Source organism: Phoenix dactylifera, chromosome 14, assembly GCF_009389715.1.
Source record: "Phoenix dactylifera cultivar Barhee BC4 chromosome 14, palm_55x_up_171113_PBpolish2nd_filt_p, whole genome shotgun sequence".
NCBI lineage: Eukaryota > Viridiplantae > Streptophyta > Magnoliopsida > Arecales > Arecaceae > Phoenix > Phoenix dactylifera.
Genome location: NC_052405.1, coordinates 5,232,928 through 5,247,373, shown reverse-complemented (window position 1 = coordinate 5,247,373; position 14,446 = coordinate 5,232,928). Strand labels below are relative to the sequence as shown.

General features: G+C 37.6%; 2 protein-coding genes across 2 annotated transcripts; one reads left to right on the top strand and one right to left on the bottom strand.

Moving 5' to 3' along the window:
* The first annotated feature begins 252 nt into the window (after window positions 1–252).
* LOC103708107 (leucine-rich repeat extensin-like protein 3) lies at window positions 253–2,065 on the top strand. Its single transcript, XM_017843052.3, has 2 exons — window positions 253–865; window positions 950–2,065. The coding sequence occupies exons 1-2, from the start codon at window positions 508–510 to the stop codon at window positions 1,837–1,839; spliced, it is 1,248 nt and encodes a 415-aa protein (XP_017698541.3). The 5' UTR covers window positions 253–507; the 3' UTR covers window positions 1,840–2,065.
* A 369-nt stretch (window positions 2,066–2,434) lies between these two features.
* Window positions 2,435–12,555, bottom strand: LOC103708108 (glutamate-1-semialdehyde 2,1-aminomutase, chloroplastic-like). Its single transcript, XM_008792887.3, has 3 exons — window positions 12,243–12,555; window positions 5,731–5,904; window positions 2,435–3,759 (listed from the first exon to the last, which is right to left on the bottom strand). The coding sequence occupies exons 1-3, from the start codon at window positions 12,417–12,419 to the stop codon at window positions 2,692–2,694; spliced, it is 1,419 nt and encodes a 472-aa protein (XP_008791109.2). The 5' UTR covers window positions 12,420–12,555; the 3' UTR covers window positions 2,435–2,691.
* Window positions 12,556–14,446: the final 1,891 nt, after the last annotated feature.

The following is a 14,446-nucleotide window of genomic DNA, read 5'->3' as shown; positions in this document are numbered from 1 at the left end:
GTCACACTCCTTTGCTGAGTAGTTTTATGTTGATTCTTGGATGGTGAATCTTCCTCCTTTACTCTCAAAATAGTAAAGTGTCTTATTCTCTCTATAATCTTTCATTCTTATCCAATGCTCTGAGTTGCTATCCTAGCTTTAGAACGAAAAAAGTAGAATCACTTGAAAAAAAAAAAACCAAAGGATCAGTTTCTTCATCAATATCTCTTTTTTTTTTGTCTCTTTGGGATGAGATGCTTCATATATGTTGGAATAGAAAGGAGTAAACCCAAAACATTAACCCTACTTATCAAAGAAGAGGAAATGGGAAAGGTGGAAAAGGAACATGATAAGTTGTCTCCCACACAAGAGCCCAAATCCCAATCTTCTAATCCATCAGTACTCATGTCCTGTAGCAAACATTGAGTCTTCTTTGTACTTAAGAATAATTCACAACACCCGTGACCACACAGCTACAAACTCCCAACCATTACATACCATACATAATTCCAAAAGGAAGGACTTCACATGTCTTTGTTTCTTGTGAGTGGACAGAACCTTTCCATCCCCTTGCATTACCAATTCCTACAATACCAGCTACCCACGGGCCCCAACATTTTACAACCCTTTCATCTCCAAACCATAAATCAAAGTGCTTCAGAGACAACCCCAAGCTTTGCTTGCACATCTGTATTCTTAAAAACTCCAACACTCCAACCTATCATGAATCCCAGAATCCTCGTTGTTCTTGTTCTAGTTCTTTTCACCAAGAGCTTATCCCTTGAGACTGATTCAAAGCCCACCTCCAACATCACTGTGATGGGCACTGTCTTCTGTGATGCCTGCTCTAACAACACCTTCTCCAAGCACAGCTACTTCTTGCAAGGTATCGAAAAAAAGAAACACATGCATAGTCCAATACTCAAGTTCCTCACTAGAAGCTTATTCTCATGCATTTGATCTCCACCAGGTGTTAAAGTGCGAGTTGAATGCAACTTCATACTGAATTCCAAGTCGAAGGAAGACATATCGATCATGGTTGACAGAACCACAGACAAATATGGAGTTTATAGGCTCAACATCCCACCAGTCGATGGCTTTGAATGCATGGAGGGCCAGGAGATGGAGTCCTTCTGCCGGGCGACCTTGATGGGAAGCTCATCTTCTCTGTGCAACGTCCCTGGCTTGAGCAGCTCAACCGAGCATGTGGCCGTCAAATCTAGAGACGCCGGTTTGTGTCTCTATAACTTGAATGCCTTGTATTATAGGCCAGCCAAGAAGGATCCTGCTTTGTGTGGGACTAATACTGGACAGGAATCTAGCACTGTGAATTCCTCATTGTTCTTCTGGCCTCCTTTTTTCCCACATCTTCCTTTTCCCTTCCCAAGTCCACCATCATTCCCTTTCCCATTCCCTCCCATACCATTCTTCACCCCACCACCATCTTTTCCTTTCCCTTTGCCCCCTTGGTTTTCATCTCCAAGTCCATCTTTTCCTCTTCCCTTCACCCCGGCACCGAAGCCACCAGCTTTCTCTTTCCCTCCAATACCCTTCCTCTTTCCACCGCCGCCGCCTCCGCCATCATTCCCCTTTCCGCTGCCACCTTTTCCTCCCTTAGCTCCAATCCACTTTCCACCATTGCCTCCCTTTACTCCAATTCCATCTCTATTACCACCTCCGCCACCACCACCTCCACCTCCACCACCATCTTTTCCTTGGCCGTTCCCACCTTTCCCATTTCATCCTTTCCCTCCTGGTCCACCAACTGGCCAGCCATCACCACCCCCACCCGTGTTTTCGCTTCGAGACCCAAAGACTTGGTTTCCTTCCGTTCCTCCATCCCCTCCTAATAAACCATAGAACCACCATCCACTCTTGTTACCTTGTAGCTTTCTTAACTAATTACCAAAGTTTTTTTTTTTTATTTAAAGTGAGTCACTGTACAAGTTATTTATCATATAATGTCGACAATGGCAGAATTACAACATACTTTGTTAGTTTACAATGTCACAGCAGTTTATGGAATTTACTTGCTCTGGTGTAACTTACAAATAAAGCATGAACAACTACCTGCTTTGGAAGGTCTCACAGGATCCATGCAATGACCAACTTTTTTTGGTGACATTTGGTTCCAAACTGCTTTCTTGAATAAAGTGAATATAAAAGCAGCAGTTCTTTAATTTAATGCAGTTAGAAAAGCCCTTACGATCCCATTCCTTTTTCAAAGTTCAACAAGCTTTTGTAATCCACCTTACCAAAAAAAAAACATTTTAGGAGGGTTTCAAATAGCAAACTTTGGTTTTTTCAGAATCCTGATGAAGTTTGCTTAACATGATACAGTGGTGATTCGTTAATAGAAGGCGTTCAATCCTCAAATAGAATGCTTCCAAAGAAAGGCACCCATTATGATCACACAATCCACCACTTCCTAAAAACAGATGCAACATAGCATATGAAAAAAAAAAGTGAATCAAGCTAGGAATTTATATTTCATATCATAAAATTGCAAGAAGATAAAATGAACTTCACAATCGATATAGTAGTCCTCAAGACTATAATTTAACAGCAGTGGTTCCCCTTCCAACCAAGAAAAACCTTGAACATGGGAACCCTTACACATACAAAAATCAGCAACAAAAAGTAAAAAGATGAAAAGAAAAGCAAAGAAATAGAATAAAGCAAACCTAAAAGGTCGGCAGCCAGCTGCAATTATTAAATCCGTTGGAGTACCTTCTCAGCTGCCTCGACTGTTTGCTCAATGTCTTTAGAACTATGCGCTAAACTTGTAAACCCTGCCTCAAACTGTGAGGGAGCAAAATATACACCTTCCTCCAACATCCCCTTGTAAAACCTTGCAAATTTTGCAGTATCACTCCTTTTTGCATCCTCAAAATTGTGGACTGGTCCTTCTGTGAAGAAGAACCCAAACATTCCACGGATATATCCACCCGACATCTCATGTCCGGCTCTCTTCCCAGCATCCAGAATCCCACGAACAAGCTCGCCGGTTATCTTATCCAAGTAGTCATAACATCCAGGCTCCATTAACTGCCTGAGAGTGTGAATTCCAGCAGTCATAGCCAAAGGGTTCCCACTCAAGGTCCCTGCCTGGTACATTGGCCCTGCCGGAGCCACCATCTCCATAATATCCCTCCTCCCACCATAAGCACCAACAGGAAGGCCACCACCAATTATTTTTCCCAATGTAGTCAAATCAGGAGTAATGCCAAAATACTCTTGAGCTCCACCAAAGGCTAGACGGAACCCAGTCATCACCTCATCAAAGATTAGAAGAACACCTTCTTCTTTTGTAATCTCACGGAGGGCATCCAGGAATTCAGGTTTTGGTGCAATGAAGCCAGCATTTCCAACAACTGGTTCAAGGATGACAGCAGCAATCTCGCCTTTGTGGGTGCTGAAGAGGTGCTTTATGGTATCAATGTCGTTATACGGGGAGGTTAGAGTGTGCGAGGTGGCACCTTTCGGGACGCCAGGGGAGTCAGGAAGGCCAAGAGTGGCAACCCCACTGCCTGCCTTTACAAGGAAAGGGTCAGCATGGCCATGGTAGCAGCCTTCAAATTTGATGATTTTTTCTCGGCTAGTGAATGCACGGGCAAGGCGGAGTGCACCCATGCAAGCTTCAGTTCCAGAGTTAACAAAGCGGACCATCTCAATGCTTGGCACAGCTGAGATCACCATCTTTGCCAGCTCATTCTCTAACACACAGGGAGCACCAAAGCTTGTGCCTTTCTTCAGCGTTTCAATAAGTGCAGCATTCACCTGCATATAGTGATACCGTTAGAACACAAAAATATTTTCAGATTAAGATATTATTGTGTGACTTTCCATATAATCTTGTTAATGCTGCACACTGCATAGCAATACTATTGGTCCAACATATAGATACATTAATATGATTTACAATACATACCGAATCTACAATGTTCAACTTATAATTCCAAAGCACCGAGTTCGTTTGAACAGGAAAATTTCATCAATTTGCATGCAATCTTTACCAACTTCATTTTCCATCAACAAAATTTGGAATCAGTGAAGCATATTACTAAAACTTGCTTATGATTAATGCTTACTTAGATTCTTAAGTAAAACACGCATAAGATTCCTTCAGATCTGATCGTGGAAAATAACCACAACCAGAAGTAAGTATGAAAAGTGAATTACAGCATATGCTTTTTTAATTCTTCCAATCAGTTCCCAAAGTCTCCCACGAATTGGCAATACCTCACATTTATGACATTCCTAATATACACAAATGAATTGTATTTTCCTCATCAGTGAAAAGTATGTAGTATCTGAGATAGCATGAAACCCTAGCATTCAATTCTTTTGGCAGTCTCCCTCCACTGTTAATATATAATCTACTATAAGAGAGGAGTAAAGAAAATCAACCAATTAAATATAATTTTAATATCAAAATCATTACTTATAAGATGCCTACAAAATAAGTTTCCTCTTCATGTCTACCAATGTGACTGTGCCCTTGCCTAAGTTGCAATTTCATCATGCAAATTTGTCATTTCATTTGCTAATTAACTTTATTTACTAGTCGCTTACCTTTTGGCAGCTACTTCCTTGGCCTCAAGAAACTATTCCTACATATGGAGATCTAATAGTAACCATTTTATGCTTGCACAAAATAAATACTAGTTAAAAGCTCTAGAAGTGTTGTACATGGTAGAATTGAACTTCATGAAACTGCACATGCATAATGTTAATTCAATGCTCATCTTTAAAAAATATTTATCTGAAGGAGAGTGAGTTTTCTAGATTTACTTACCATGTCTGTTGCTGGCATACCATACCCGCATTAGGTATCAATGATTCTTACCTAACACCTCAAGATTCTCCACAATCAAGAATCCTGAAACCCAACACTAAAAGTTCTGATAGAATTTTCAATTGTACAAGAGTAAAAATTAATTGTCGACATTAAAGTCCTGAATATCACATGAGTATTTTTCTTTTTATTTTTTAAATCAATACATTACCATGCCTTTTTCTTACAGCAATTGATGTCTACTTAAAGGTCTACTCAAAGGGAATTTTTCAGATATAGGTTTGCCCTCGGCCGTGATTTGAAATAAAAATAAAAGATAACTTTTTTCCAAGAAGAAAACGAGAGAATGACTATAAGAGCAACATGTTATTTTGTATGACACTGACTAGTAACTCTTTTCCTATCTTTATAATGTATGTTGATAGGCTACCTTCATTTAAGTTTTCATACATACATCATGCATACCTATATACATACATACATAATATGCCGTACCGTACCAAACCAAATGGTACAGAGTATACCATACCGTACTAGTACATAGTATGGGAGACGTACCGATACTCGGTACGCAGAACCGGCTCCTTACCGATATAGTGGTAGCATAGCACCGGTATAGAGCTCGATACCGAGACAGCGTACCTTATGAACTCATGTATATGTCAATATATCAACCAACTGTATGATCAACTGATATGCCATGACGTCTTGCCAAAAGTTCAAATAACAGTTCGAGGAAGCTTATTTTCGAAGTTTGGAAAAAATCAACCATGAGACGTTTGACTCCAATAACTATATCAATTATTTGTTTGTCTCCATCGAAGCTACAACTTAGATTGACATTCAAAAGCCAGCATATTAAAGATAAGTAGTCTCGAAAGAGTGGCTCCAAATGAAAGTTTAAGGACTATTAAAAATTTATGGAATAAGCATGTATAAAGAAGGGATGGCACCTTGTCATCTGCATGACCAATTATAGCAGGGCCCCATGAACCAACATAATCGATGTACTCATTACCATCAACATCCCACATGTGAGAACCCTTAACAGAATCAAAAACTATGGGCTGTCCACCAACTGATTTGAAGGCACGAACAGGTGAATTTACACCTCCAGGCATCAATTCCTAACACCACATATTCTCCATCAGTAAAAGGAAATAAATAAGCATGCAAATATTGGCTTTCATATCAAGACAAAGAATTTGCTATATATTCATCGAAGGGTATGCATGCAGCTCCATGGCTTCAATAAACCCATAACATGTTTGAAAACCACAGAAATATATGACAGGTATCTACATGCCTCTTCAGAGGCAAAATTTGATTTATGCTAAAATATGACTCCTGCTCCTATGTGAGCAACTATATTTTAAAGGCGAATACTTGTTTATGACCCAGCAAAGCTGCACACATGAATAAGGAAGGGCGAAGGAAACATAGAAGATATCAGGTGAATGGCGTAATATTGTCCTTTAATAATACCAGCCATTAGTTAACCATGTTGATGCAGAATAAGATGACACATATAAAAACTGTGGTACATAGAAGAATGACAATGCAGCAAGAAGATACCTTAAGCACCCTATAGTCAAAACACCATAACATATGATAGATTGAAAACAAAAGCCACTAGCATACACTTGTAGATAAACAAAGAGACAACATGTATAAATTCGAACAAGCTACTTTCCACACACAATCTCCTTTGGTGCCCCCAACAAGCTATTTCCAGAGACCAGCACCAGTCAACACTTTTCAACGGGCAAATTAATTAAGGAACAAGAGCCATGACACCTTTCTGAAGCATTAGAAGGTTTTGAAAATATATTGACATGTTAAAATGGTTTTTCATTTGCTAAAACTGAAGTTGTGCAAGATATTAATGAGAAATTTTGATAATAAGGACTTGTTAGATTACATTTCACTATCTACTTGGTGAACTGATATGAAAATAACTGCGACATAGATAAGAATGAATATTGAATATCTACGTGCCCTTCTTTTCAGCAACGCATAAATGATTGTCGCAACAATGAAACTTCTGAAGTGAATCATAAAGAGACATGATGATACCAAATGAAAATTGACAAAAGGAACCTGAAACATAGAATGAAGCAATGCTATTTAACTGGCCAGTATTGATGTTGTAAACTAAATATAAGGTTGAAGGAAAGCAAGATATGGTGCAACATCTTGACATGAAGCCCAAGATGTGGTTCCAGATCACAGTCCAACCTGAGGTGGACATCCTGTCTATCCTAGAGGTTTTGGCTGAAACGGGTCATATCTAGAAGTAAAAAGAGGTCTAGTTGTCTAGAGTCTAAAAAAGGGAAAAATTACCAGCAAATAACTAAAAAAAAATAAAGAAACTGGAAGGTGTTAATTAAATCATATTGAGCATGTACTACAATTTGGTAAATAAGTGCTTTATAAAAATTACAAAATATACAGCAGAGGCAATAAATGTCTTACAACTAATACCAGCATAATTAAAAACATTTTCCCAAATGAAATTTAAGCACTTCTACAAAGTCATTCTCTATGCTAAACTGAGAACACAACTTCCCAGTAAAGAAACTCCAACAACTATGAAGGATCACTTCTAAATGTAAGATGAACCTAAAGTGGTTTCTTTTAAATCACACATTTCAGTCAAGTACCATAACACGTCATTACCTGCATAGTTTAATCAGGCAAAAAAAGAGAGAGAATTTAAACAAAATGTTAGACATTAGAAGAGATATCAAACTAGTTGATAATCCCACAAAATTATTATAAATTTGTGGCCATTTCAATTTCTGCATTTAAGTCTTATATATTAACTATCCTTTTCTATTAAGATCATGACTATTGGTGAGGGAAGCTTACATAGTTTCTCTCTCTAGATCTGCTTGAAGCTAGATATTCCAGCATGGAGACATCGATGAAGAAATGTGAGAGTTGAGAAGCCTTAATTAGTAATCATAAACCTTGAATTTCACAATTACTAACCAAAAGGTATAGAGTCATCAAGGAATATCTGAAAGTAACTATAACAATTCAGGACCTCACCCAAAAAGGTTAGCCAGATTATTTGGATTCCTTGGTCCTATATAAGTTTCCAAGATCTACTCATTGCATAGCCAATGTGAGACTAAACACACGCCACACAGATTCTTACATACTTTCTCTATTTAAGTCCTAGCATCATCGCCAAGCTAAGGGTCCAAATCTTCAAATCTAGTCACAAGTACTACAAATCCAATCACAAACACCACGATCAGCTCGTGATCAGTCTAAATAGACTCGTGTTGTAGTGTCCCCTAGTCCACATCAGCCACGGGCTAGGTTCGCTCTGATCCTATAATAACAACCAATGACTTCATCCAAAAAGGCTAGTCGGAAAGTATTATTTGGGTTTCTTGCCACACTAGCACTGTGTCAGTATAGTATGGTATGGGATCTTTTCAGCGTATCTTGTGTTGGTATGCCTTCTGTACTGTGTATCGTACCGAGTGTCGGTACACTTTCCGTACCGTATGTCGGTACACCTTCTATACCATGTATCGGTACTAAACCAATACAGTATGATACACTCTGTACCACTCGGTTCAAGCCGATACGGCGAACGATGACCCAGGATATACTCATTGCATAGCCAATATGGGACTAAACACACGTCGATACGGATCCTCAAAGTAACATTTGAGAGAGATTAACTGAGAAGATGAACTGATTAGCTATCTGTGAACAAAAGTGGAAATGCAACCTTCCTAAAAAAATGCATTCACATGCATTAGATAAGAAAAAAATATTTTATCGCCCTATCATGTTCTTCTAGGCCTTTGAAGGAGATCAGGTTTTCAATCATAATTAATCTAAAGTACGTCTATATAACTATTATAATTTTATGATATGGCACATAATGACCATGCTTAGAGCTTTCCTATGATTCTAGGTTGGTGCCTAAGGACTGTAATTATTTTTTTCAGTATAAGTAATCCAATCAAGGAGAACGAAGGATTTAGTTCAACTCACTTACACTAATCTCTTAAATAAAATAATAAACAATAAGATTTTAGAAAGCAAGGCTCTAAGCACTTTACTTGCAATAATTTTTCATACCCTAGAAATTATAGTACATATCATAGGTGAAAAGTAGAGTTTATGTTCTTTGCTTTCGCTCCCTCTATTCTCCTTGTCCAAACCATGGTGTATGTCCTCTATTTGTACTAAAGAAGTCTTTCTTATTGGGTTGGATTCTTATTCTAACAAAAAGAGGAGAAGGTGTAAGTTCTCTACCATCCTATAGAGGTCCACACATTTTATTTGAGTTGAATTTCTCTTCTAGTTAGAAAAGAATGAAAACTTTCCTCTTTTTATACTAGTAAAGTATAGTCCACACTAAAAAAAGATACAAATTATTAAGAATAATAAAAATATTTTAAGAATCCTCACATTTGGACAGACATTAGATCTCGACTCCTACGTCAATTTTGTCTTCAGTAACATGCTAAATATTTTCTAGATTGAAGTGATGGCTTCTCGAAGTTTCAGATTCATGATTAAGTTATGGACATTAGTGAATCCTCTTGAACTTTGTCCGGATCTACCTATAATCGCTAAAGTAATTCACATCGAATTTGGCAATTCTCTTGGATCAAAACTCCCCCAACTTGGGAATTTAGCTCTAGCTAAATTAAAATCAAAGTCAGGTAAATGCTTGCTTTTGGGTTCCATTGTTGAATCTCTAAGCTTTCCGATTAGGGAGAAGGAAGGAGTTTCTTTAACCCACTTAACTCAAATATCTTGAATAAAATAATAAACAATAAGAATTTTAGAAAGTGGGGCTTTAAACCCTTTACTTTCATTAATTTTTCATGATCCACAAGTTGTGCTGCATATCATGGATGGAAAATAGTGTCTATACTCTTTGCTTTCACTTCCTCTATTCCCCTTCTCCAAATCACGGCATATGCATTCTATTTATACTAGTGAGGTCCTTATTTGAGCTAAATTTTTCTTCTAATAGAAAGAGGAGGTGGAATTCTCTATTATGCTTTAAAGGTCCACTCACTTTATTTGAATCAAATTCCTCTTCTAGTTAGAAGAGGATGAAAAGTTCCAAGTTTTTATGCTAGTGAAATTCCATCAAAATCGAATCGAATTTCTCTCCTAATTGAAAGAGGATGCAAATAACCATAAATAACAAAAATATTTCAAAAATTTTCAAATTTAGGAAGAAACTAGATCTCCGATCCTCCATCAATTTGTCTTCAATTGTATTGCTAAATTCTTCATAGATTAGAAATTATAGCTTCCTGAAGTTTTGGTTTATGATTAAGTCATAGATGTGGCCCGAACTCTATGTACGCTTACTTGGAGTGGCAAGAGTGGCCCACATCGAGTCTGATGATCCTCCTAGATCAATAGGTAAGGGCTTTGCTTATGGAAGATACAGAAAATGACTCTTGCAGTCATAAATGCTTTCTTCCCTATTTAGTATAGATGGATGTTTTGGTTAGCGAAACATAAACATACACAAAACAAAAAAGAAAAGAAATCCAATCGCCATCTAGAAAGAACTATAAGATAACCAAGCCTTTATAGTAATGACAAATGATAACCTTATACAAAGCTTCAATCTGCACTAGAATTTCTTCATACATTAGCATGTCACTTCTGGCTAACTAGTCCTCGGATAAGCAATTCCTCCGCTTAGAAGTACTACCAATACATGTTGGTATCTATTTATTAGATCTTTATAGTAAAGCAAAAATTCTTCCATAGTGATCACAAAATGCTCAAGTCACCCAAAGACAACCTTTAAATCACACATTTCTGTCCATCACTCTTAACACTTTCCTTGGATGCAACAAAACCAAATGAACCTAATACCCAAGCATTTCACGAAATACTTGTGAAGCTTTAATCATACTTAATCAGTTAAATCTTCTCTAGTTTATCTAATCCCAACTTTCTATCCCATCATCAAATTAGTGCTATATAATCTTTAGCCCAACTCAAACTTGAGTTGCAATGACTACAACCTTGGGAAAACATCAATATTAGTTCTTTCCAAGTTGTTTTCATATTGCCCAAACCAGAACTGGAATACATACATACGTACAACATACATAAATACTTACATAACCAATAAATAGCATAAGCCTTGCTGATGCTTAGAGCTTAAAGCAAGATTACCACGGAACACAAACAAAGGCACAAAGAGAATATAAACCACTGTCCCCCATGCTATTCTCTAACAAAGGGACATTGGACTATCAGGTCCATGATTCTGCTTGTGGGGGTGCAATGACTCGAAGTTTCCGAAGACTTTCTGTCCGCTGATTTTCTAAGGTGATCTAGATGTTGAAACAGGTGCATTGCAAATGAGGTTTAGTATAGTTCTACAAACCAAGTATCTGCAGATATAAACAAGGTTGTATTAGGATGAGAATCAGGGTTTTGCTCCCTGTTTTATGCACAAGAATAAGACATGGGAACCATGCTTCAGAGCTTGACAGTACCTATGAGACTGGGCAGAAAATTGTCAAGGTTTCGACAGTTCAATACTGTTACAGTAGATCAGGTTTAAGGCTCAGTGCTCAACAAAACGAGAAGATGGACTCTGAAAGAGCAACTAGTGGGAACAGTAGCATCTGTCATAGGTTGGGTGAAAAACTCATGCTAGGCTTTAGAGGTGGAATTAATACTTGCTGTAAACTGTTGATCTCTCATTTAAACCCAAAACTATCAATTTGATGCTTCTTAGACCTTCACGTTGTCTCAAAAACATAATCATTTGTAACTCACCACTCACCACCTAATGGAGCTAAAGCATTTCCAATTTCATTCTTGTACATCCTGGCATAAGCTAATAAGACATTATTAAAAAATAGATAAAATCATTCAATTACTAAAACCTCAGAATTCTTCTAAGTGCCCTCATGTTCCATTAAGCTTTGTCATATCAATCAAGACGCCAATAAGTCCTAGATTTAGAATACAACGAACGAGACAAAGTCAACAGCTGCCGTGAGTCACACGATTGTTCTAAATTAACAAATTCATTTCATCCAAATATACGAAAACCAGATTCATTCTAGAGTTGAGGATAGCAAAATATGGGCTTTTCTATAAATCTAATCACGATTTTGATGGAAATTTCGCACAAAATCATTTCCCAATACATGAAACCAGATTCTTTGGCCGAATTAAACAACAACCCTCTCAAAATTAGAGATACAAATCCCACCTTTCCAGGCAGAAATAACAAAATCTAATCAATGCGTCAATTAAACAACAAAAGGAAACTCAATTTAAAGATTTAGAACTGAAACACACCTCCTCAGCAAAAACAAACGGAAAAAAGTCAAAACTTTGACCAGATGGACCAAAATTTACGCTGCAAAGAAGCAAATTTTTTGACGAATTTTATGCTTTTCAGATTGAAACGAGGGGGAGAGACTAGGGTTGGGACCTTGGCGGCGTTGAAGATCTCCTCGGATTTCTGGAGCGTATAGCTCTTCCTCTCCACGGAGACGGCATTCCTCACGGCCACGGAGGAGGCGCGGCAGGCCGAGCGCGAGGGCTTCGAAGGCGGGACGAGAGAACGGCTCCAAGTACAGGAGAACCCAACGCCTGCGACGCCCGCCATCTCTCGCGCTTTCTCTTTCTGGCTCGCTCGCGGCGGCCAGCGAGGAGATGAGTGAGAGGTCTGGGATAAACTAGGCGTTTGATCAGAGACGCCGATTGGATGCTGGGATGTACAAGAGATATGGTTAAAACCGAGACAAACCGCAAAACATGATCGTTTTATAAAGGCCGAAAAAATTTGATAATAATAAAGCAGCAAAATAGTTTCGAAATATTTTTTTAAAATTTTATTAAAAACGTTCTAATGTGATCCATTGGATCATCAACTTGCTCTAGATATTCAGCTATCAATCAGAAACATATAAGTCCAAACCTATACGGAAAGATGGAAGTTGAGAGATGGGAAAATATATATATATATATATGGAGACTTCGAGAACCTAATTTCCGAACTTATATAATAACAAAATAATATTATATGAGAATATTGAAATCTGACCAAATTAATATTATATATGCTTCCGCATCTTAAGTGCTAAATTGTGAGGATCCGTGCGAACATGTATTTAGTCCCACATTAGTTATTCGCCGAATAAATTTTTAGTACGCAAATAATACCTTCGGCTAGTCATTTTGGATGAAGTCCTGAATTATTACAAATGGTATCAGAGCAGATCCGGCCCATAAATTATGTGGACTAGAGGACACTGCAGCATGAATCTATTAGGGCTGACCACAAGCCGATCGTGGTATTTGTGATTAGATTTGTTTCCTTAGCTTGACGAGGATATCAGGACTTGAACGGTCCTACATTGGTTATTCGCTAGATAGATCTTGGATACTTATACATGATTAAAGAACTCAAATAATACCTTTCAGCTAGCTATTTTAGGTGAGGTACTGAGTTGTTACATAAAAGATATATATGGTGTTTTTCTACTTGTTAGGACTATACTTGCAAGGACCATACTAGTTTGACTTCAAAAGTAGAAAAGAGATAAAATATGTGTTAGCATCTTGTGTCTATCTAGTATTACTCGATTTGCTAATAAAAATGTAATGCGGCTCAACCAATTATTTTTTTCTTTGATTACTTGCATGCCATGTTGCATGAAGGGTTTGGTTCTATGCACTTGGGCTACTCCTCTTTTCTTGCAAGATTGGTGAAATGTAGGAGTACTAAATTGGCTCTCAATTATTTTGATAAATGGAGGTCATTATGCAACAGGAAATGACTACAATAATAAAATCTACCAAGGATGATGTTAGAATCGGTTAGGGGAGAAATCCAGTCACTATTTCAATTGTGACTTCTCTTTTCCTCCAAAGATTTCAAGTGTGAAACAAATCTTGGAGGCCCTTACTAGTGGAACTCCCCTCTCCTTTTTCTACCCCCATTCCTTTGCACTAATCCCCCTTTTTAAACCCCAAAAACACCAACATACCTTTCGTAAATTCTTATCAATGAATTCCTTGTAAGGAATTAAGGATGAGAATATATCTTAAATTGCAGCTTAAATATTAGTAGATATCCTGGTAGTTTGTTGTTTAATTAGATCGACTTACACCAAATTGCAATTTGATAAACTATCAGTAGATTGGTTTATTAAGCTGAAGTGCTTATTGTGTTGGATTCAATTAGATCTTGCGTAGGATTCATTTTGTTGCAAACCATGTGATCATAATCACTTATTCCCCCATTCTCTTTCTTTAGATCCACCGTCATGTGGTGAAGGCATGGTTGGATTTCCAGAAGGAAGATTAGATAATTGCTTGTATTTTTGTTTGAAAAAGGATGGCCTTGATGGATGCAATCTGCTTTTTATTGCAACAAATTGAACTATGGCTTTGTTCTCATCTTCTCGCATGGATCTGGATCGAACAAAGTGTTCTTGCCCCAAAATCCTTGTCATGAGTGTTTATCTTGCCCCATTATATATCCACCTTTGACAAATTTTTTATCACATCATCTCATTGTCTAGAACTATAAAGTGTGAATTTAGGATTCTTGATTGAAACATGTTTGCTAAGAATTTGCTTGTGTATATATGGAGCTCAATGTCAAAAAAGGTGCATCCGGATGACTCA